We start from the raw sequence: 24,499 nt of genomic DNA, 5'->3' as shown, positions 1-24,499 counted from the left end.
ATAGAAAGTTTATTAATGAATAAAATAAATTTAGTTTAAAGAATAACTGGTTATGTTTTTCTTATAGTAATACTATTATCTAAAATAAAATTATTCAAAATAGGCATAAATATAACAATACACGACAAATCTCTTGCTGGCTAAGTTGGTTGATATAAACGGACTTTAAAAATAAGTTATACAGCTGAATCCAACGAAATTACTTTAATTATTTAATAATGTACATTTTGTATAAACTAATTTAATAAATATGTTTTTTGGAACTTTGCTGTATATACTTATAAAAATAAGCTTTTATGTAACTATATAGCAATAACATACAAATTAATTACCAAAATTTTCAAAGTTCAACTTTCAAGTGCAATGGCATAGTCGCCAAAATAGTTGTTTATTTATGATATTATTTTATTATTACAATGAAAAAAAAAAAAAACAAAAACTATCTAATAAAATTTGTAGATCATTTTGATTCATGTGTAGCGCTATCTTAAAAATAATATTATTAGATATTAGAAATTACTGGTAATCTTTGTTATTACAGTTATTGTAAAAAAAATACGCATAACAACAATTTATCATTAAATATAATATTATGTATATGTAATATTCATTAATATTATTTGGTGTACCGATCGGCGAAATGTAGCCTTTGCCATATTAAAAAAAAAAAGAGATTACAAATAAGCCCAGAATTCAAAATAATCAATACTTTCGTCTGGGGCTAAAATATTGCCGGTAGATACATTGGACATAAAAGTTTTGCATCCTCTAAACTTTAAAGTTCTTCAATTGTTGCTAATAGCAATAAATTTGGTAAAATGAATATTCCTTTTCCAATAATATACCCTCACATGATTTGCCCTGACTGGTTTAACTCTGATAGACCCTACGACGAAGATGCTGAATTAACAAGAATGGAGCAAGCAAATCAACGTTGGGTACGTCTCACAATTTTGTATTTAATTAGCTAAAGGTACTAAAATAATTCATATTTAGATATGAAACTCATTTTAATGGTTTAATCGTAACTGGATGGTTTCAGCCCATCCAAAATATATTTATATATATATATATATTTTCTTTAATAAATAAATAATCGACGAGCATATGGGCCACCTGATGGTAAGTGGTCACCATCACCCATAGACAATGACGCTGTAAGAAATATTAACTATTCGTTACATCGTCAATGTGCCACCAACCTTGGGAAGTATGATGTTATGTCCCTTGTGCCTGTAGTTACACTGGCTCACTCACCATTCAAACCGGAACACAACAATACTGAGTACTGTTATTTGGCGGAAGAATAACTGATGAGTAGGTGGTACCTACCCAGACGGGCGAGCACAAAGCCCTACCACCAAGTAAATACATTAATGAAGAATTTTAGCATTTTACCTGAAATAAAGTATTAAGCACAAGTACTTATATCTATTTAGACAAAGATGCATTTAGAATTAACTTTGTTAATGATTTCATCGATGGCCTTGTTTGGTTTTACATTTGCCAAGAAGCGTAAGAGCACATGAATTTCTTTGGCGTTATATTGAAAACATGTAACTGGGGTTTGGATTATACCTGGTAAACAAAATTTTAGGATTTGTTGTCAATAGTGGGCTTTTTAAAACTTATAATAATTCAGATTGATTATAATTTAATTTTTTATTGACATCTCACTGACTTACTGGTGATCATCAAAATTCTTAGACCTACTTTTATTCCCGAAACCTCTAAATTATGGGATGGTACCTTATGAGACTTACACTTTTGACTCTAGAGGTCAGTAACTTGATAGGGATGAGCAAATGGGTGGGTATAGGAACTCATTGTCAAATTAAATAGTATAAAAAAATCCAAACAAATAACTTACAAAAAGAATAAAAATAAATCCAAAATTATTTTCACATAAAATGTCGCTATAATGAGACCATATAACTCACACAATCAGAAAGTTATCAGATCTCTAATAGCACCATGTTTCGAAATTTATATCTAATAAATTTGCATGGTCTAACTTGCTCGGCCATATTGTTACTACAAGAAGTATTCTAAAGCTGACAAGTAATAAACTCCCAAACACACATGTGTATATAACTATTTCCGATTCACTCTTTGCAGAGATCTGAGAACTTGAATAAAAATACCAGAGTCAACATGTAGTCATAATTTTGTAGTAAAATGACAGTCTGTTTATTTCCCACTGCTGGGCTAAGCCTTCACTCCCTTTGAGGAGAAGGTTAGGAATATACATATTTCACCACACTGTTCCAATGTGGGTTGGTGGAATACACATGTAGCAGAATTTCTGTGAAATTAGACACATGCAGAATTCATCACAACATTTTAATTCACCACTGAGCAAGAGAGGAATTATAAACACAAAATGTGCTTAACATGAATATTCAGTGTTGCTTGCTTGGGTTTGAACCTGCAATCATTGGTTAAGATGCAATGCGTTCTAACCACAGGGCCATCTGAGCTCTTGCATTATTCTTGCATTTTATATTAACAGTGATTTTATAAACTATATATTTTTATTTTGTTTCTGGTTGTAATAAGATTTTGCTCTTTGATTTAAATTAATAACATAGGTGTGTAATGTACATCCTATGTTACATACCAAAAAGTAATTGAACTTTATTAATTAGTTTTAGTGATTAGAACATTGAAAGGGAAAGCTTTGTGATTCAAATATTGAAAGGCATTGATTTAGGGAAATAGAAAACAATATATTTTTGAATTTAAATTTACAGTTCAAGATATTATATAAATTTTAAGCAATATTGATTTTTAACATCATATTTCCTTGTTAATATATTTATTTCCCATACTTATTACCCCCATAACCACCAGTTAAGAATTAAGACTGAATGCAATTGTAATGTGTTTTACCTTGTATTTCCATAAAAAGTATTAAACCCTTTGTCTCCAAAAATTCCATCTTTGTCTCCATTTGTAAGCATAAATTTTATAAAAACATTTCTTAGCCAAATACTAAAATAATTAGATATTCTGATTGTTTTATTAGACATTCCGATTGTGCCATTTTAGTTTGCCAGATATTGGGTTTTCTTGGAGATATTCCCTGTAGCATCGCAGCCCTGCATATTTTCAGATTTTATATTTAAATTACTTGGAAAGTTTTTAAAGCTTTTAAGTTCTGTGCCAGCCATAATTTCTAATAGTGAGAGACGAAAGAGTGCACCTGTGTATGTGTGTGACACTTTTATACATATAAGTTAATCTTATACAATAATCCTACATAATTAGTTAACTATGGGTGAAGTTGGTTAAGAAGCCACCATCATTAAACATTGTTCAAGGTATTAATGAAGAATTCCATCCATTCACTTATTTGTAACTATAATGACAAAGATATATTTTTTAATTTGGAAACAATGTTAAAGGTAATTATGTGGCAAAAAAATAAAATCTCTGCCGAATTACAGTTATACAATTGTTAATTATTTTTTAAATTTTGACAGCTGAACTCAGTAGCCAAGAAGTACATGAAACATACACCGATAGAAAAACCAAATCCAGAGCCTATGGAAGAGGCTGAAACTGATGATGATGGTATGTGTCTATATCAGTAGTTGTGAATCAAAAATGGAGATGATTGATAATGAGCTATACCTATTATATAGGTTTCTCAAAAATACATTAACTTAATTTTTTTTCTACATGATGATACATGTTTAATTTAAATTTCTCATCCAGTAATCTATTTTATATATATTTAAGTTTTATTTCTAAAGATTCATAACATTATATAATAATACTTGTAACACAAATACTAACAATTTTTGTAGTGTTCATTGTCACAGGCAATGACGATCCCGAAGAATCGGAGGAGTCTCATGATGTTGATGAAGTAGAAGAAATTCCCACTACTACCACAACAACAACTACTACTATTGATGACTCTCCCCCAACAAACCTTGATGGAGAACCAGAGAGCCTTACAGAGAGTCCTGAAGAAGAAAGCCCTGAAGAGGAGAGTCCTGGAGAAGACAGCCCTGCTGATACAGATGATCTTGAAGTAGAGGCTACTCTTTGGCCCTATGAGGCTCAAGATGAATAAATAAACAATTATGCGAATTCACATACTTACATTATATGTGTATGTTTGCAATCGCACATAATACAGTAGTAACTTCTAGTAGTAATATCCCATTTCCTGACTTAAGATACCTATGATATCTATATCTTATGGTATGTATTTGCCTAGTTTATTTGATGGCCTGGCCACACTTGTATTAGGGTATATTTTGGTTTAACCAAATAAAAAAAACACTAGTCATATATTTAATTATTTTTAAAGAGTTTTTATTATTATGTAATTAGGTATGAACTGATTTAAATATATATAAAAATCATATTTTAAAACTAAAAATTAGAGCTTATATTTAAGATTAAGTTTAATAAATTATACCATTTTTGATATTTTTATATTTTATGGACTTTGTAATTTATTGCTTTATTAGGTTGTTGTTTAGTTATTATACTGGCTTTTAGTTTGGATATTAAATATTGTATCTCTAAACTTGGCTGTTTCCTGGAATATGAAAAAATAAAGAAAATGTCACTCATAGACACAATTAAGATTTTTTTATTTACCTAGCATCAAAAGCCAATAGATATTTTTAAGCAAATACAATTTCTTTCTATATATTTGCCTAAAATGTCAGTTTGATAATTCATAATAATGACGTCCCGTTTTGCTTTGAGTAGAGTAGAGTAAGACTTCGATACCATTTCACTGGTATCGAATTGTTTTTAATGGAAAATTCTGAGATTTCTCTTTAGCACATTTACCATCGAACGAGTGGTATAGAACCACTCGTTCGATAATTATGAAAATTATAATAATGTATTACGTACAGAGTCGGATTTAAAGGTCTGGAGGGCCCGGGGCCACAAAGCAGTGAGGGCCCTAGACAAACAGAAGCGTGAACACCCTAATAATTATATTAATATGAATTAATTCGTTTTTTTTTTATTTCAATCGGTAAGCTATGATTTGTTTCGTATTTGTATCGGTATCTTTTAAAATATTTAATAGTAACATTATTATAATTAGATTATATCTCAGTATTTGTTAACTTGCTGAAAAATGTGGCCCCCTCTCATGTGGAGGCCCCAGGGCAGTTGCCCCGGTTGCCCTCCCCTAAATACGGCCCTGATTACGTAATATTATGTTAACAAATATAAGGACCGCTTGTTTATAATACATATACTATATATATATATACAGATTGTGAAGTATCGAAATATTATGCACAGCGCATTTTTTTTATAAAGTTTTATTAAATAACAAAAACACCAACCTATATATTACGAACTAGACATATTATACATATTATTGTAGTTGTGTTCGAACATACATATATCGTAAAACTGAAATAAGTGTCTGCACTTGAATGGGTTCGGCGATGAAATATGAAATAATTTAATTTTGTTTTTATCTAAATATAGGTTGTAGAGGGAGTAAGCGGTAGTCATTGGTACTGAGATAGGCTTTAGATTAGTCAAGTCGTCATTTTGTATATTCCTTAATACCTATTTCTTTGGGTATGTTATTCAACAATTGAAAACATAAAATTCCATTTAGCCCTTTAGAACCGGAACCTTTGCCAGTAATATGAAATTTAATACCCATAAATGGTTCTTCTTCTACTGTGTTTTCTTCTAGAGCTTCTGGGATGTACGGTTCATATGGACATTCACAATTGACTGACACATTCTTTGATTGTAATTTTCGTCTGCTACTTTCGCTCTCAAGATTCTCTGCAATGTACCTCAAGGTCTCTTCAAAACTCATTTCGAAATCATCAAATTCCCTGTCAGTTTTTTTTCGCGGTATGTTTATTCTAAACCCTGATACTGTCTGTGTTAAATCAGATTTAAGTCTCCTCTCTTCTTTTTCATCATAATAATCCCAATAATCTATTTCAGGTTCAGGTTCGGGTTCAGGACATTCACATATTATGTTTTTTTTAATATGTTTCTGATCTTCCTCAAACTGAACACATTTGCAGCGATCCTTTGCGGAAGTAATCTTTTTGATGTCCATCTTATCTTCAAAATCATTTTCTATGGATATATTTTGTGTGCACGGGCATTCATTTTTCTGTTTTTTTTCATGTGATGTAACAGCTTCAGGCGATTTTTTTGACATGCAATTACATTTAAGAACAGGCTGTTCGTCAGAAAGTAGTTTTTTTGCATCTGTAATATACATGAAATCAATACTAGCTTACTAAATTGTTAGTAAAAAATACAAAAAAAAAATCATAAATATATTCCATGTACCAAAATACATTCATAAAAAAGTAAACAAAATAATAAAATTTAAGAAATTTACCTATAATTTCGATGCTTGTAACATTACAGGCTTTTGATGATAATTCTTTTGCACTTTTTTCAAACAACTTCGTCAATTTCTCAGGGCTACAGTCACATGGTTTGAAAGTAGTTTCAGTAGTGGCATTGTTTGTAGAAGTTTTCTTAGGTCCGCACATTGGCACCAAATGATAATTGCTCTTATTACTATCGTTGCACGGTGGAACCTTACAGAATCGGATAGAAGTTGGCATTTTAAGGATCGATTGTGCCACCTTTGACTGTGGTTGGCGCGTTGCGTTATTATCTTGTAAATTTATATATGTTTCATGACTGAGACCTTAAAATATTTTTTATGATTAAAATACATTTATAAGGTCTATTAAACATAGAAAACAATTTTTCAGTTTTTATAACTTGATGTAATTCATACCTTGTGCAGCAGCCTCCTTAACTATCATAGGAGTCACCAATTCTGTAACTATACTGTCCGCTTTTCTTTGACTTATATCAGTAGGAATGCGTAATCTATCCTCTTTTGCTTTACAACAGCACGGTCTATCCTGAGTGGTATCGGTACTAATTATTCGATTATTATTTACATTTCTTGTATTTGTTGGATGCTTCTGTTCATTACTAAGTAAATTTCTTTCATGATTTTCATTTTGCCCTATTTTTTTTTTATTGCTATCAACAAGCATTCCCGATGAATAGTGTTTTTCAGTTCTACCTTTACTGGTGATTTTAAAACCTTTTTGTTTACGATGGAAATCTATAATAACATAAAGTTTGAAGTAATGATTTAGTTTATTTGCAAATTAATAATTAAGAGGGATTGAAAAGGCATATTCGTAGAATATTTTAATATTAAAGATATATGTAATTAAATATTGGTGTTGCTCGAGCTAATAGTTTAAGATCGGATTGTTTTAAAAAATATTTAATGAATGTTAAACTCACGATATAAACTTTTTGCCTTATGATTGCAATTATTATGATTTTCTAATACATCAATGCCAATCGTTGAACATTGTCGTCTTTGACCTGGAGGATAATTTGAATTGCGTTCTTCGGAGGTGGTAGACATGACAATGACGAGAGACGACGTGCTACACATCTGACTCTTTGAGAGTATATCGTAAATGAAATCGTTAATACCAAGATCCTTATCGATTACAGCAGATTCTTTTTTACCGAAATATTTCCTTTCCATCAAATACCTTGCCTTTGATTTATTTATTCGAAATATGAGTATATTATGTTTGGCTTTTTTCTCAAAATAAGTTCTGAATTGAGAATAAGTATCAGAAACACAACTGTACCTTTCTGAAGAAGTATTTCTGGAAGACGAATTATTTATTTGATTAATAATAATAATACGTATAAAAAACAAAATATGGAAAAAAAATCAAAATTAAATTAAACCATTACAAGATACTAACACAAAAAAAATAACATCATACATATAGTTACCGTGTGATCTCTGAAGTACTGCTATCATTTGTGCTTTGCAGGCATTCAGAAAAATTAAGGCTTGTACAGGAAGTTTTGTCCTTATAACGACTGGAATTTGACGATGATTCCGTCGTCGAAAACGATATAATACTAAAACTACTGGGTAATGTTAATAAACTGAGCGATGAATCTCTGTTTAATAAATAAATAGATTCTAAACTTGTATTTTTCGAAGTATTCTTTATAAGATATTCCTGTGACGAAATCAAGTTATTAAAGTTGTCTTCAAGAGATTGAATAATTTTGACAGAGCTCATTTTTTTACAATCACTTTTCAAAATATCTCTACTGTTGTAAAAATCACATGTTTTATGATTGCGCGGAAAATATTGTTTCGTATTAAGCTTTTGTACATAAGTTTCAGATTTAGAACAAGCAATATCAGTATTCTTATAATTTTTTGAATAATGGTTAGTTAGATCACCGTTTTCGTTGCCAAGTGTATGTTTCTTTTTTAATGTTGTTTTATTATAAGGATGGAAAATTTTATCACCATCAAATGATTTTCTTGACGAAAAAGAAGGTATGCCTGTAACTCTTCCAACTGTTACTTTTATACCTTCATTATCGGTAAATACTCCACCTTTTACACCTGGTACACACTCTTCTGGGCAGGGACATAAAGATGATATATCAGGAGATGTAACTCTTATTTTTACATAACTATGTTTAAATCTTATTTTCTTTTTATCACACCCACAACCTCTATCACACGTTGTCGTTTTAATAATGTCTTCGAATTCTTCAGTAATACCACCTTTCGTTCGCACAACTGATTCCCCAATTTTTTTAGTTTTTGTTTTCGCTTTTGGGAATTTTCCGTATTCAGCCTCAAATTTTTGAATTAAAGATTTATCCGAAGGTGTTTTTCCTTCTGGTAATGGCAAACCAGCTTCTGCTAAGTTTTTAAGAATTTTCTCCTTTTGTTGACGAGTTTTTCCCTCCAAAGGAGTCAATAAGCCTGCAGCTCTGGCTTTACTTAATTTTTCACGCAATGAAGGCGTTTCTATTGGTGGAGGAAACGTTTTCTTGATTTTAGCTATAATACTTTTTTCAGAAGCCGTTCGACCTTCAGGTAAAAGTAATCCTAACTCAGCTTGCTTTCGTAAAATTTTTTCTTTTTGTGCTTTTGATTTCCCTTGCAATGGTGTTATAAAACCATCTGCTAATGCTTTATTATAAGCTTTTTTCGCTGATTTAGTTTTTGGTTCTGGGGGTAACCCGAGATCAGCTCGTACTTTTTCTATAATTTTTCTTTCTGAATCTGTTTTTCCTTCTGGTAACGGAATTCCTTGTAACGCTAATCCTTTAACAATCTTTTCTTTCTGAGCATGAGATTTTCCTTCGAGAGGAGTTAGTAACCCCGCCTCTTTAGCTTTTCGTAATTTTTCTGATGGAATTTTGTATATTTCAGTAGATTTTCTCGAGAGGGACCTACGTGGAGGCGTTAAAATATCACAAATACATTCATCGCTAGGACCTTTTCCTTCTTTCATAACTTTTGCTGTTTTTTGTTCCAATTTTGTTAATTCCGGAGGCAACGCTAAGAATTCAGGTTCTACTGGAGTTGTTTCTTTAACTTTTCTAATAAGTGATTTTTCTGAGGGTGTACTGCCTTCAGGTAGTTGAAGACCCAATTTAGCTTGACCCCGCAAAATGTTTGCTTTTTGTGAGGCTGTTTTTCCTACTAGTGGTGTAATTAATCCAGCAGCCATAGCTCTGTTGTACTTTTCTTTCTCTCGTTGTGTTTTTGGTTCTGGGGGCAAACCGACTTCAGCACGCACCTTGTTAATAATATTTCTTTCTGAACTAGTTTTAGGCTCTGGTAACGGAATTCCATGCATGGCCAATCCTTTAAGAATTTTTTCTTTTTGTTCCGGTGATTTACCTTCTAGCGGTGTTAGCAACCCAGCTGCTTTTGCTTTACGTAATTTTTCAGACCTTACTTTTGGAACTGGAAACGTTGTTGCTTTAACTTTAGCGATGAGATCTTTTTCTGAACGCGTCCTACCTTCTGGAAGAGGAAGTCCCATTTCCGCCTGACCACGCAGGATTTTTTCTTTCATTGACGGTGATTTACCTTGCAATGGAGTAATAATTCCAGCAGCGACGGCTCTGTCATATTTCTGTCTCTCTTGTCGGGTTTTTGGCTCTGGGGGTAGACCGACTTCAGCTCTCACTTTATCTATAATATTTCGTTCGGAACTAGTTTTAGGCTCTGGTAAAGGAATTCCATGCATGGCCAAACCTTTAAGAATTTTTTCTTTTTGTTCTGGAGATTTACCTTCTAAGGGTGTAAGAAGCCCGGCAGCTTTTGCTTTACGTATTTTTTCTGATTTTATTTTTGGAATTGGTGGCGTTGTTGCTCTCACTTTTGCTATAAGCTCTTTTTCTGAAGGGGTCCTACCTTCCGGCAGAGGAAGCCCCATTTCAGCCTGCTCACGCAGGATTTTCTCTTTTTGTGAGGGTGATTTTCCTTGCAGTGGAGTAATTAGTCCAGCAGCGATAGCTTTGTCATACATCTCTTTTTCTTGTTTTGTTTTCGGTTCTGGAGGAAGACCGACCTCAGCACGAACTTTATCCATGATATTTCTTTCTGAATTAGTTTTAGCTTCTGGTAAAGGAATTCCATGCATCGCTAAGCCTTTGAGAATTTTTTCTTTTTGTTCAGGTGTTTTACCTGTTAATGGTGTTAGTATCCCGGCAGCTTTTGCTTTTCGCAATTTTTCAGATTTCAATGGCATGTGTACTTTCGAAAGTGGGAGTGTTGTTGCTCTTACTTTTGCTATGAGATCTTTTTCGGACCGCGTCCGACCTTCCGGAAGTGGCAGGCCCATTTCAGCTTGACCTCGAAGGATTTTCTCTTTTTGTTCAGGCGATTTACCTTGCAATGGAGTAATTATTCCAGCAGCGATGGCTCTATCATATCTTTGTCTCTCTTGTCGTGTTTTTGGCTCTGGAGGCAGACCGACTTCAGCACGCACTTTATCTATAATATTCCTATCGGAACTTGTTTTAGGCTCCGGTAAAGGAATTCCATGCATGGCCAAACCTTTAAGAATTTTTTCTTTTTGTTCTGGAGATTTACCTTCTAAGGGTGTAAGAAGCCCGGCAGCTTTTGCTTTACGTATTTTTTCTGATTTTATTTTTGGAATTGGTGGCGTTGTTGCTCTCACTTTTGCTATAAGCTCTTTTTCTGAAGGGGTTCTGCCTTCCGGTAAAGGCAGACCCATTTCCGCCTGCTCACGCAGAATCTTTTCTTTTTGTGACGGTGTTTTTCCTTGCAATGGAGTTATTATTCCAGCAGCAACAGCCCTGTTATAGTTCTCTTTCTCTTGTTGAGTTTTTGGCTCTGGGGGAAGACCAACTTCAGCTCGCACTTTATCAACAATTTTTCTTTCAGAACTAGTTTTAGGTTCTGGTAAAGGAATTCCATGCATGGCTAACCCTTTGAGAATTTTTTCTTTCTGTTCAGGTGATTTACCTGCTAATGGTGTGAGTATACCGGCAGCTTTTGCTTTTCGCAATTTTTCAGATTTCAATGGCATGTGTACTTTCGAAAGTGGGAGTGTTGTTGCTCTTACTTTTGCTATGAGATCTTTTTCGGACCGCGTCCGACCTTCCGGAAGTGGCAGGCCCATTTCAGCTTGACCTCGAAGGATTTTCTCTTTTTGTGCAGGCGATTTACCTTGCAATGGAGTAATTATTCCAGCAGCGATGGCTCTATCATATCTCTGTCTCTCTTGTCGTGTTTTTGGCTCTGGAGGCAGACCGACTTCAGCACGCACTTTATCTATAATATTCCTTTCGGAACTTGTTTTAGGCTCCGGTAAAGGAATTCCATGCATGGCCAAACCTTTAAGAATTTTTTCTTTTTGTTCTGGAGATTTACCTTCTAAGGGTGTAAGAAGCCCGGCAGCTTTTGCTTTACGTATTTTTTCTGATTTTATTTTTGGAATTGGTGGCGTTGTTGCTCTCACTTTTGCTATAAGCTCTTTTTCTGAAGGGGTTCTGCCTTCCGGTAAAGGCAGACCCATTTCCGCCTGCTCACGCAGGATTTTCTCTTTTTGTGAGGGTGATTTTCCTTGCAATGGAGTAATTAGTCCAGCAGCGATAGCTTTGTCGTACATCTCTTTTTCTTGTTTTGTTTTTGGTTCTGGAGGAAGACCGACCTCAGCACGAACTTTATCCATGATATTTTTTTCTGAACTGCTTGTAGGTTCTGGTAACGGAATTCCATGCATAGCTAAGCCTTTAAGAATTTTTTCTTTTTGGTCAGGTGTTTTACCTGCTAATGGTGTTAGTATCCCGGCAGCTTTTGCTTTTCGCAATTTTTCAGATTTCAATGGCATGTGTACTTTCGAAAGTGGGAGTGTTGTTGCTCTTACTTTTGCTATGAGATCTTTTTCGGACCGCGTCCGACCTTCCGGAAGTGGCAGGCCCATTTCAGCTTGACCTCGAAGGATTTTCTCTTTTTGTGCAGGCGATTTACCTTGCAATGGAGTAATTATTCCAGCAGCGATGGCTCTATCATATCTCTGTCTCTCTTGTCGTGTTTTTGGCTCTGGAGGCAGACCGACTTCAGCACGCACTTTATCTATAATATTCCTTTCTGAACTTGTTTTAGGCTCCGGTAAAGGAATTCCATGCATGGCCAAACCTTTAAGAATTTTTTCTTTTTGTTCTGAAGTTTTACCTTCTAAGGGTGTAAGTAGCCCGGCAGCTTTTGCTTTACGTATTTTTTCTGATTTTATTTTTGGAAGTGGTGGCGTAGTTGCTTTCACTTTTGCTATAAGATCTTTTTCTGAATGCGTTCTACCTTCCGGTAGAGGTAGGCCCATTTCCGCTTGACGACGAAGGATCTTTTCTTTTTGGGACGGTGTTTTTCCTTGCAATGGAGTTATTATACCAGCAGCAACAGCCCTGTTATAGTTCTCTTTCTCTTGTTGAGTTTTTGGCTCTGGGGGAAGACCAACTTCAGCTCGCACTTTATCAACAATTTTTCTTTCAGAACTAGTTTTAGGTTCTGGTAAAGGAATTCCATGCATGGCTAACCCTTTGAGAATTTTTTCTTTCTGTTCAGGTGATTTACCTGCTAATGGTGTGAGTATACCGGCAGCTTTTGCTTTTCGCAATTTTTCAGATTTCAATGGCATGTGTACTTTCGAAAGAGGGAGTGTTGTTGCTCTTACTTTTGCTATGAGATCTTTTTCTGATCGCGTCCGACCTTCCGGAAGTGGCAGGCCCATTTCAGCTTGACCTCGAAGGATTTTCTCTTTTTGTGCAGGCGATTTACCTTGCAATGGAGTAATTATTCCAGCAGCGATAGCTCTATCATATCTCTGTCTCTCTTGTCGTGTTTTTGGCTCTGGAGGCAGACCGACTTCAGCACGCACTTTATCTATAATATTCCTTTCGGAACTTGTTTTAGGCTCCGGTAAAGGAATTCCATGCATGGCCAAACCTTTAAGAATTTTTTCTTTTTGTTCTGGAGATTTACCTTCTAAGGGTGTAAGAAGCCCGGCAGCTTTTGCTTTACGTATTTTTTCTGATTTTATTTTTGGAATTGGTGGCGTTGTTGCTCTCACTTTTGCTATAAGCTCTTTTTCTGAAGGGGTTCTGCCTTCCGGTAAAGGCAGACCCATTTCCGCCTGCTCACGCAGGATTTTCTCTTTTTGTGAGGGTGATTTTCCTTGCAGTGGAGTAATTAGTCCAGCAGCGATAGCTTTGTCATACATCTCTTTTTCTTGTTTTGTTTTCGGTTCTGGTGGAAGACCGACCTCAGCGCGAACTTTATCCATGATATTTCTTTCAGAACTTGTTTTAGGTTCTGGTAGCGGAATCCCATGCATAGCTAAGCCTTTAAGAATTTTTTCTTTCTGTTCCGGTGATTTACCTGCTAATGGTGTCAGTATTCCGGCAGCTTTTGCTTTTCGCAATTTTTCAGATTTCAATGGCATGTGTACTTTCGAAAGTGGGAGTGTTGTTGCTTTAACTTTAGCTATGAGATCTTTTTCTGATCGCGTCCGACCTTCCGGAAGCGGCAGACCCATTTCAGCTTGACCTCGAAGGATTTTCTCTTTTTGGGCAGGTGATTTACCTTGCAATGGAGTAATTATTCCAGCAGCGATGGCTCTATCATATCTCTGTCTCTCTTGTCGGGTTTTTGGCTCTGGAGGTAGACCGACTTCAGCTCTCACTTTATCCATAATATTTTTTTCGGAACTTGTTTTAGGCTCCGGTAAAGGAATTCCATGCATGGCCAAACCTTTAAGAATTTTTTCTTTTTGTTCTGGAGATTTACCTTCTAAGGGTGTAAGAAGCCCGGCAGCTTTTGCTTTCCGCAATTTTTCTGATTTTATTTTTGGAAGTGGTGGCGTAGTTGCTTTCACTTTTGCTATAAGATCTTTTTCTGAATGCGTTCTACCTTCCGGCAGAGGTAGGCCCATTTCCGCCTGACGACGAAGGATTTTTTCTTTTTGTGACGGTGTTTTTCCTTGCAATGGAGTAATTATTCCAGCAGCAACAGCCCTGTCATACATCTCTTTTTCTTGTTTTGTTTTTGGCTCTGGGGGAAGACCGACTTCGGCCCTCACTTTATCAACAATATTTCTTTCTGAACTAGTTTTAGGTTCCGGTAATGGAATTCCATGCATGGCTAACCCTTTGAGAATTTTTTCTTTCTGTTCAGGTGATTTACCTGCTAATGGTGTGAGTATCCCTGCAGCTTTTGCTTTTCGCAATTTTTCAGATTTCAATGGCATGTGTACTTTCGAAAGTGGGAGTGTTGTTGCTCTTACTTTTGCTATGAGATCTTTTTCTGAACGCGTCCTACCTTCTGGAAGAGGAAGTCCCATTTCCGCCTGACCACGCAAGATTTTTTCTTTCATTGACGGTGATTTTCCTTGCAATGGAGTAATAATTCCAGCAGCGACGGCTCTATCATATCTCTGTCTCTCTTGCCGTGTTTTTGGCTCTGGAGGTAGACCGACTTCAGCTCTCACTTTATCCATAATATTTTTTTCGGAACTTGTTTTAGGCTCCGGTAAAGGAATTCCATGCATGGCCAAACCCTTAAGAATTTTTTCTTTTTGTTCCGGAGATTTACCTTCTAAGGGTGTAAGAAGTCCGGCAGCTTTTGCTTTACGTATTTTTTCCGATTTTATTTTTGGAATTGGCGGCGTTGTTGCTCTCACTTTTGCTATAAGCTCTTTTTCTGAAGGGGTCCTGCCTTCCGGTAGAGGTAAACCCATTTCCGCTTGACCTCGGAGAATTTTTTCTTTTTGTTGCTCAGACTTTCCTTGTAAGGGTGTTATTAAGCCTGCATCAAGGGCTCTATTATATTTTTCCTTTAAGGATGGCGTCGGTTCTGGAGGTAATCCTATTTCAGCGCGAATTTTATTTATTAGTTTTTTATCCGATTTAGTTCTTGATTCAGGAAGTGGGATTCCTTGCAACGCTAAGTCTTTTAGGTATTTTTCTTTTTGTTCTGGTGTCTTTCCAATAAGTTCTGCCATTGAAACCGCTCTTTTTTGTGGTTTCATTGGAGCCAACATATCGCAGATACATTCGTCACTTGGACCCTTTCCTTCTTTCATAACTTTTGCAGATTTCTTGTCTATTTTTTTTATTTTTTCCTGAACCTTATTTATCAATGCTTTGTCAGAAGGGGTTTTACCTTCAGGTAAAGGTAAGCCGGCCTTTGCTAATCCTGTAATAATTCTCTCCTTTTGTGCAGCGGTTTTGCCTTCTAATGGTGTTAATAAGCCTGCAGCCTTAGCTTCCCTTAATTTCTTAGATGGTATTTTGTAAGGCTTAGTTATAACACCAGCTTTAATTTTCTTGACTAAAGATTTTTCCGATGCAGTTCTTCCTTTTGGCAGAGGTATACCTGCTTCGTGCATTTTTAGTAGTATTTTTTCTTTTTCAGCAGGCGTTTTTCCTTCTAAAGGCGTAATAATACCGTCTATTTGAGCTTGTTTCATTTTTTCTCTTAGCGATGATGTTTTTGGTTCTGGTGGTAGACCAATTTCTTCTCTTACCTTTTCAATGATTTTTTTCTCTGATTTTGTTTTGGCTTCAGGTAGTGGAATTCCAGCTTTCGCCAATCCCTTTAATATATTTTCTTTTTGTTCAGCTGTTTTACCCTCTAGTGGTGTCAATAACCCCGCGGCTTTTGCAGACCTCAATCTTGCAGACATTGGTCTTCTTTCAGGCGTAACCTTCACTTCTCCTTTCACTTTATCAATAATAGCTTTGTCAGATGGTGTTTTTGCTTCAGGTAACGGTAAACCATGTTTTGCAAGGTGTCTCACAATTTTTTCCTTTTGAGAAGGAGTTTTACCACGTATGGATAAAAGTTTTGGAGATTTCTTTTTTTTTACTCTTTCAATAATTTCTTTTTCAGATGGGGTCTTGCCTTCTGGCAGAGGTAAACCGGCAGCTATTTGATGTTCAAGTATCTTTTCTTTTTCAGACGCTGTTTTTCCTTCTAAGGGTGTTAGTAAACCAATAGATTTTTTCTTTATGATTTTAGATGGATACTTAGGTGTTTTATAGCCTGTGGATTCTTTAACTTTTTTAATTAACTCTTTATCTGACGGTGTCACGCCTTCAGGAAGCGGTAAACCTGCTGTAACTCTATCCCTTAATAGTTTTTCTTTTTGTGCTTTTGTTTTACCTTCTAAGGGGGTAATAAGACCTGCAGTCTTGGCCTTAAGAAATAAATCTGAAGGGATACCTGTCGAAGGAATACCCATGTCATCTTTAACTTGCTTAATAATTTGTTTTTCAGAATGCGTAGTACCTTCTGGCAAAGGTAATCCTGCCTTAACTATACTTCTTAGAATTTTCTTTTGTTCATCTGGAGGTTTGCCAGTTATGGGCTTCACTGTTGCACGTACTTTACTAACTAAAGCTTTTTCGGAAGCCGTGCGTCCTTCGGGCAAAGGTATACCCATTTCTGCTTGTTTCATTAAAATTTGCGCCTTTTGTGATTTTGTTTTACCTTCTAGTGGCACAATAACACCAGCATCTTGGGCTTTTCCATATTTTTCTTTTAATGATGGTGTTGTTGGCACAGGAGGTAATCCTAAATCAGCTTGAACTTTCTCAAGTAGTTTTTTGTCGGACGCAGTTTTAGGTTCTGGTAGGGGTAAACCCTGCATTGCAAGCTCTCTCATTTTTTTTTCCTTTTGTGACGGTATTGCTGGTCCTAATTCTGGGGCTATAATCCCACATATACATTCGTCACTTGGCCCTTTACCTTCTTTTACAACTTTTAAAGTTTTTTCATCGAGTTGTTTTCTTTTTTCCGGAGTTAATGTCTTTTTTTTAATTCGTTTTATAAGAGATTTTTCTGAGGCTGTTCGCCCCTCTGGAAGTGGAATTCCCATATGAGCTTGTGCTTGAAGTATCTTTTCTTTTTGAGATTGACTTTTACCTTCTAGAGGAGTAATTATACCAGCAATGATGGCTTCATTGTACTTAGCTTTTTCATCTGTTGACTTTGGCTCTGGTGGCAATCCGAGATCTTTACGAACTTTATTAATAATTTGTTTTTCGGAGGCTGTTTTTCCTTCAGGAAGAGGAATTTTATGCATAGCCAATTCCTTTAATATACTTTCTTTTTGTTCCGGTGTCTTTCCATGCAAAGGTGTTATCAGACCTGCTTTTGCCCTTCTGACTCTCTCTGGTAGGGATTCAGTTTGTATTTTAGCAATTAATGATTTTTCAGATGGAGTTCGACCCTCAGGTAGAGGCACTCCTAGTTTAGCTTGTTCTCTTAAAATCTTTTCTTTCTGTGAACGAGTTTTGCCTTCTAGTGGTACTATATGCCCAGCTACAAATGCTTTATCATACTTTTCTTTAGCTGATGGAGTTCTTGGTGCAGGTGGAAGGCCAACTTCAGCACGAACCTTGTCAATTAACTGTTTTTCTGACGCTGTTTTTCCTTCTGGTAGTGGCATGCCTTTCATTGCGAGATCTTTAAGCAGATATTCTTTTTCTTCGGCTGTCTTGTCTCGCAATAATTTTGATGAAGGAACTTTTAAAGACTTTATTTTAGCTATCAATTTTTTTTCCGATGGTGTACGTCCTTCGGGTAGGGCCAAGCCTAAATCAGCCTGGCCTTTCAAAATCACTTCTTTCTCAGATGTAGTCTTTCCTACGAGAGGTGTTATAAGACCTGAAGCCATAGCTTTTTCATATTTCTTTTTGTCCCATGGAGTTTTAGGTACAGGTGGAAGCCCAACTTCAGTGCGTACTTTTTCAATTAATTTTTTTTCAGAAGCTGTTTTACCTTCTGGTATTGGCATGCCTTTCAATGCGAGATCTTTAATAATAGCTTCCTTTTCTTCAGGTGTCTTGTCTCGTAATAGTTTTGATGATGGGGCTTTCAAACCTTTTATTTTGGCTATTAAATTTTTTTCTGATGATGTACGTCCCTCGGGTAGTGCTAAGCCTAAATCAGCCTGACCTTTTAAAATTCTTTCTTTCTCAGGTAAAGACTTTCCGAAAAGAGGCGTTATAAGACCCGAAGCCATAGCTTTTTCATATTTCTTTTTAGCAGATGGACTTTTTGGTTCTGGTGGAAGACCAATATCTTTTCTTATTTTATCTAATAGCTTTTTCTCTGATGATGTTTTACCCTTTGGCAAAGGAATACCATTCATTGCTAATCCTCTCAGTATTTCCTCCTTTTTATCTGAACTCTTCCCTTCCAATGGTGTCAAAAGACCAGCTGCCTTTAATTTCTCTACTTTATCCGGTGGTATTTGTTTCATATACGCTGGTGTCATAAATTCAGAAATCGGGACGAGGGATAATTGGTCTGTTTTTCCTAATTTTCGTAATTCTCCTAGACGTCTCTCTTCTCTAGGTAAATGAGCACACAAAATACAGTTACAATTGTCACAATTTTTCTTTTTATAGCAGTCGTATAGACTTTTCATTACTTCAAACATAGCATCAGAATTGCATGAACAGCAACAGGTCTCTTCTTTGACATTGAATTGACAGCGATACACTTTCCAGCAGGGTCTTAGAATTGAATAATTATTTAAAAATAGGCTTTGCGAGTTTTGATATTCCGATTTAAGCATGGTATTAACGATGAAGTTGGAATTAAAAGCATGTGGGTGTGACGATAAAAATTCGTAGCAACTTTTTGCACTAGAACTTGTGCTTTGTTCCTTTCGCAGGTTACGTAATGCTGGCATACTGCTCATTGTCTTGGCATGTTGACGCGATTCTTTGTAATTTAGGCTAGCATCCTTATTATTATATGACTTTATTTGCTGTTTTTTACATCTAAATATTTTGAATTTGTTATATTTATACAATTTTTTTCTTTGCCTGAAATGCACGTTATGTGTTATATTGAAATCATCAATGATTTTGAACATTTTTTTTCTCACATAAATAATCGATAACTCTGACTCTTTAATATTTTCCAAAGAGACTTCCCGATTATCTTCATCTTCTGTCATAAATTCACAATACTTTTTTCTTGATTCTCTTAAATCCAGTGATTTATTTTCTTCCATAATATATTGTTAATGTGTATATATATAAGTTTGAAAAGAAAGGATTGAAATCTTTATATTATTTGTTTACAGTAAATTTCTAAGAAATAGTTACCTTTAATAAATTAAAATGCAACTGCATATTTTGTAGTAGTCTCGTATACGTATATTTTCAGGTCACATTTATAATTTATTTTTATTAACTTTATATTTTACTTTAAATTTAAGCAGAAGTTTATTTTGAATCATTTTTGACAGTAAACATTACTGTCTACAATATTATGTTAAGGTAAGTATTTTTGTGCAAGCCAGTATCAAGTTTAACGAGTTTTAGTTTCATTTCAAGCAACAGCATCTTCAACTTATTTTTTATTGATGAAACATTATAATTTTGTTTCAATACCGATATTAAGCATTTTTCTTGTTTTCCTATCAATAAGACAAAAAAATTCCAATAATTGTATAATTAATATTTTCCATCAACAATAAGTACAGTATTTTGATGGCCTGGTAGATAACTCAAAATTATAATTTTATTATTTTTTAGAATGAACAACTTTCAAAAGAATTAGCGTAACTCCAAATAGTCTGATGAAAACAAAACAAAGATTCTTTGAAAATATTAGTACAACAAAAAAACCTCTAAGTAATATTTTCTTATATAGGTAGATAATCAAAAACGTTTCAAAGTAAAATAAAATGAATTAATATGGCTTCTACTTAAAAGGATATCGATTCAAGATAGTTGTCATTCCGTGAAACATTATATGTATTAAGACCTGCGTCTTTTTAGTTTAATCAAAATATTCACCGTTTGAAGAAGCTATAAATGTATCGTAAAGATTTTAAGGGTGACGGATTTTGATGATTTTGAATAGTCGATGTTTTTTAAATAACTTTCTTGTCAGAAACTTGTTAAAAATGATCATTACTTGAATTCTAAAGTAGATTTTCTGTTATAAATGGATTAATAATTTGCGAAAACAAATTACTTTAGTAAAGTAGCAGAGAATACATTACTGTCCATGTAAAACATTAACAATTGTCATAATATGCAAGTCTTCTGTTTTGTTGAGAATAGTCATAATTTTTTCGTTATTTTTGTTTTGTTGTGTTTGATTTTAAGATTATTAATCATTTACATTTAATGAAAGTAAAGAGTGACAGCAGTTATTAATTTAGTTAAAAGATTTTATTTGTTGTCAATAATACATGCTACGACTTTTGATATGCCGCCAATTATTTAATTAGGTTTTGTTAGAGACAGCGCATACGTTGTCTTCTATGCTGTCAAGAACACCATACCAGCAAGAATCAGCGTAAAACGGTAGAGGCAAAATTTGTGACACCAAGTTTTCGATGCTGCTAAATCAATGTATCCTTCCTGAAGATATAAACATTTAAATGATATCAAACTACAGATCATACAAGTAAGCATTTACGAGAGTGCATTTACTCTTATACTAATCATACACAATTTATATATGTATACTTACTATATAATTGATATAACTTTCAGTAAATATAAAATGGTCTACGGAATCTTCTCCTTCGTTTGTACTATGTAAGTAAAATTTAATGTTTGTCCTCTATGCGAGACTAAACCGATGGTGATGAAAATTTTGGTTAATTATTTTGTATATGTCAATATATAATGGGATATTGGCCTAAAAATAAAATTCTTTTATTTTTTGTAAATTTGTGCTTCAGCATAAAAGTTTTATCTAGACCTTTATATTACCTAAACGAAGCCGGGGCGGATAGCGAGTTTTATTACAGAATATCTCGTGTTTCTGCAATGTTTGACACTATTTCTGTCACAATGATCCATTTCCAGTACGACACAAATTAGATGTAGTATCGGCCATTTCAATAAAACAGATTATTGCTGATTTATACAACCAATAGAAATAGCTCCCTAACGCGCCATTCGACGCTATTCGTCGCAACCCGAGAAAGCAAGTGCATGTAAATCGACGCGTCAAATTGACGAAAATACCAATTAGATCAGTTGATATTACAAGTTATTATGTTTGTGTAAAGATCATATTCGCATAAAAAATAAATATTGATAATTTGGGATAGCGAACTTAATTCGGTTTTACGAATTTTGCCGATGCTACATCTAAGTTGTGTCATACTATACGTATGTAATATTGTAAAAATGTATGTTTTAGGATTTTTTGAGTAAGTAATAGAAATAATTATTTATATGTTTGTAAAATACAAGTAATTATTGAAAATAAATTGAAATTATTAAACCCTAAAATTATCAATACGGAGCCATCTAAGTTAATAGAAGATTTTAAAAATGTAATGATTTCCAGATTCAAGAGCCGAGATGGCCCAGTGGTTAGAACGCGTGCATCGGCGGTGCAAGAAGATATCGTGAGGAAACCTGCATGTGACAAATTTTATAGAAATTTTGCCACATGTGTATTCCACCAATCCGCATTGGAACAGCATGGTGGAATATGTTCCGAACCTTCTTCTCAAAGGAAGAAGAGGCCTTAGCCCAGCAATGGGAATTTTACAGGCTGTTGTTGTTGTTGTATGGTGACTGTTTTATATCATTTAACTTTATTTAGCAGCAGCAGTATGTTGAGTGTCAGCATTGCAGCCGGGGCGGGTCGCTAGTCCTTTATAAGTGTTTGAGGAAATGCTTTAGAGTGTATTACAGCACGTTGCTCCAATAGGGGTCCGTGGATATCTGAGGCTAAATTTCTGTTGTGTATTCCTACACTTCTACACACGTGTGTCTCCACACTCAAGCCAAATATCATCGTGTTGTTATTTATGTCAGCTCATTATCGATGTGATAGAGTACATTAGATTAATCGGCGTAAAAAAATTATGCGATTTACTTAGAGTTAATTGTTTTCAAATTGTATTGATATGTCGTAAGTTTCCTTAAAATATAGTGCACAATTCTTTGCAATTTAATCTCATGCTACTAATAAACCTGTATATCTACATATATCGATATTTAATTATAATTTATTTACAAATATGACAAAACGTTTTTCACGTTTTTGCCATAACCAACATACCTAAATGAAATGTAGCTTTGTTAGATGTCAGCTGGAGGCTGACTACTATCTACTAACAGGTACTAGGGATATAACATCTCAGTTCCCAAGTTTAACGGAGCATCGGTGATGTAAGGTAATAATCCTTACAGTGTCAATGTATATTAGCGATGATGACTACTTTCATTTGCGGCCTCCCAAATACATTTTTAAAATAAATAAATCAAATCAAAATAAACTTTATTCAAGCAGGCTTTTACAAGCACTTTTGAATCGTCATTTTACAGTTAAGTGAAGCTACTACCGGTTCGGAAAGTAGATTCTACCGAGAAGAACCGGCAAGAAACTCAGTAGTTACTCTTTTTTAACATTTAAAAATACAAAGTCATGTTAGTTAAAAACAATTATTTAAATTAATATATCCTGCGTGGAAGTCAACAGAAATTAGCTATCAGATATAATACTAATGATTACTGATATTGTTTCGAAAAGTAAAGCAAGAGGTCCATAGCGAAAAGCTCTACTTTGACTCAATAGACCTCCTGGGATCTTACAATTATATGACAGCGATTACAATTATACATATACACAGCACGTTATCATTAAAGTAAAGTAACCTGTAAATTTCCCACTGCTGGGCTAAGGCCTCCTATCTCATTAAGGAGAGGATTTTGGAACATATTCCATCACGCTGTACCAATGCGGGTTGGTGGAATGCATATGTGGCAGAATTTCAATGAAATTAGACACATGCAGGTTTAATCACGATGTTTTAAATTTAATCTTTGCGGGGAAACATCTATTAACTTAGTTTAGGATAAGATCGACTCGTATGCCTCTTCGGCAGACGGTATGGCGCTCTATTAAGTCGCCTTGCTCCCTCACTTCTCCTTGGGTTTGCGTTGCTATAATAAAACTATCATTATCACATCGTGGTCATGTATGACTATAATAAAGAGGAAACAAATTTATTTTACCATCAAAATTAATTATTTAATTTGTCTTAAATAGAAAATTCTTTAAATGATTCTAATTTCGATGTTTCACGTGTGTAGGTATGTAATTACAAATATACACTGGAAAAGTACTAAGACTGATAAGTTTTAAACTCCGGGAATATTGAAACAAGGTATAGACTGATTTAGGTAGATATGAATTTAAATGTTTGTAAAATATTGATACCATATCAAAAGTAGCAAATAATATTGAAAATGTAATAAGTTATAGTTTTAAAGATACGTTAATAGAGTCTACATTAGAAAAAATTCGAGTAAGTTGGCGAAAATAAAAATTAGTTGTGGTCTTTTAAAAAGTAAATTATGTACTAATTTTTTTATTTAATTATATGCTGAAAAATAGATTATCTTAATATAGTTTAAGTAAGGGTTATTTAAAATATATTAAAATAATCTACATTTTTATGGCTTATTTCAGCTTATAAAAACAGATGTAGTACCAACTACATAGCCATTTTCCTTTTGATACATACAAACATAAATAAAGAAAAGTAACTAATTGTACTTTGATGATATTTTATCTGTATATCTATGACGTAAGATTGAAAATATTTAAAAAGATGTTTTTTTCAATGGAAAATAAGTTCTATTTTGTCTTTTATTATTTATCTAGTCTTTTTTCATTTGTAAGTGTTGAAAAAAAATATATCTCTACGTAACTTATATTTAAATGTCTAAAATAATTAGTATAGTATTCGTAATTTATAAGTTTCTGCATTTATAGTAATAAAATAACAATTTCGAAATACAAGAATTAACATATTTGTATATTTTATATGTTCTTGTCTTCGCATGCCTCGCATCAGCTTCGGAAGCAGCTTAGTCGTAGATTGCTACGAATTTTATGCGCCCGCTCTGAGTCGCGTGCGCTTTTAAGAGCTTACTCTTTCATTATGACGTCGATTCTCAACGTCATCGTTTGAAAAAGGGTGTTTTCTGAGTGTGTGTGAGTACGCTTTCGGGTGAGCCGCAGCGCACGCCTAGCGGTATCGATCGTGCGCGTCCTGGTGCGCACGACGCTTCGCTCGCACCCTGCCAGGGCGTCCACACTCCTGCTGTAGTCATGCGC

General features: G+C 34.5%; 3 protein-coding genes across 3 annotated transcripts; 1 reads left to right on the top strand and 2 right to left on the bottom strand.

Moving 5' to 3' along the window:
• Positions 1-614: 614 nt before the first annotated feature.
• On the top strand, positions 615-4,601 carry LOC124543364 (anaphase-promoting complex subunit 15-like). Its single transcript, XM_047121563.1, has 3 exons — positions 615-938; positions 3,486-3,576; positions 3,813-4,601. The coding sequence occupies exons 1-3, from the start codon at positions 819-821 to the stop codon at positions 4,082-4,084; spliced, it is 483 nt and encodes a 160-aa protein (XP_046977519.1). The 5' UTR covers positions 615-818; the 3' UTR covers positions 4,085-4,601.
• Positions 4,602-5,274: 673 nt separating this feature from the next.
• LOC124543339 lies at positions 5,275-6,821 on the bottom strand. Its single transcript, XM_047121538.1, has 3 exons — positions 6,779-6,821; positions 6,368-6,685; positions 5,275-6,231 (listed from the first exon to the last, which is right to left on the bottom strand). Exons 1-3 carry the CDS (start codon positions 6,804-6,806, stop codon positions 5,540-5,542), a joined length of 1,038 nt encoding a protein of 345 aa, XP_046977494.1. The 5' UTR covers positions 6,807-6,821; the 3' UTR covers positions 5,275-5,539.
• A 464-nt stretch (positions 6,822-7,285) lies between these two features.
• Positions 7,286-19,387, bottom strand: LOC124543434. The gene is made up of 2 exons (XM_047121658.1): positions 7,819-19,387; positions 7,286-7,685 (listed from the first exon to the last, which is right to left on the bottom strand). The coding sequence occupies exons 1-2, from the start codon at positions 19,347-19,349 to the stop codon at positions 7,286-7,288; spliced, it is 11,931 nt and encodes a 3,976-aa protein (XP_046977614.1). The 5' UTR covers positions 19,350-19,387.
• Positions 19,388-24,499: the final 5,112 nt, after the last annotated feature.

Source organism: Vanessa cardui, chromosome Z (genome assembly GCF_905220365.1).
Source record: "Vanessa cardui chromosome Z, ilVanCard2.1, whole genome shotgun sequence".
In the NCBI taxonomy this organism is placed as follows: Eukaryota; Metazoa; Arthropoda; class Insecta; order Lepidoptera; family Nymphalidae; genus Vanessa; species Vanessa cardui.
This window is presented reverse-complemented; position numbering and strand designations above follow the sequence as displayed.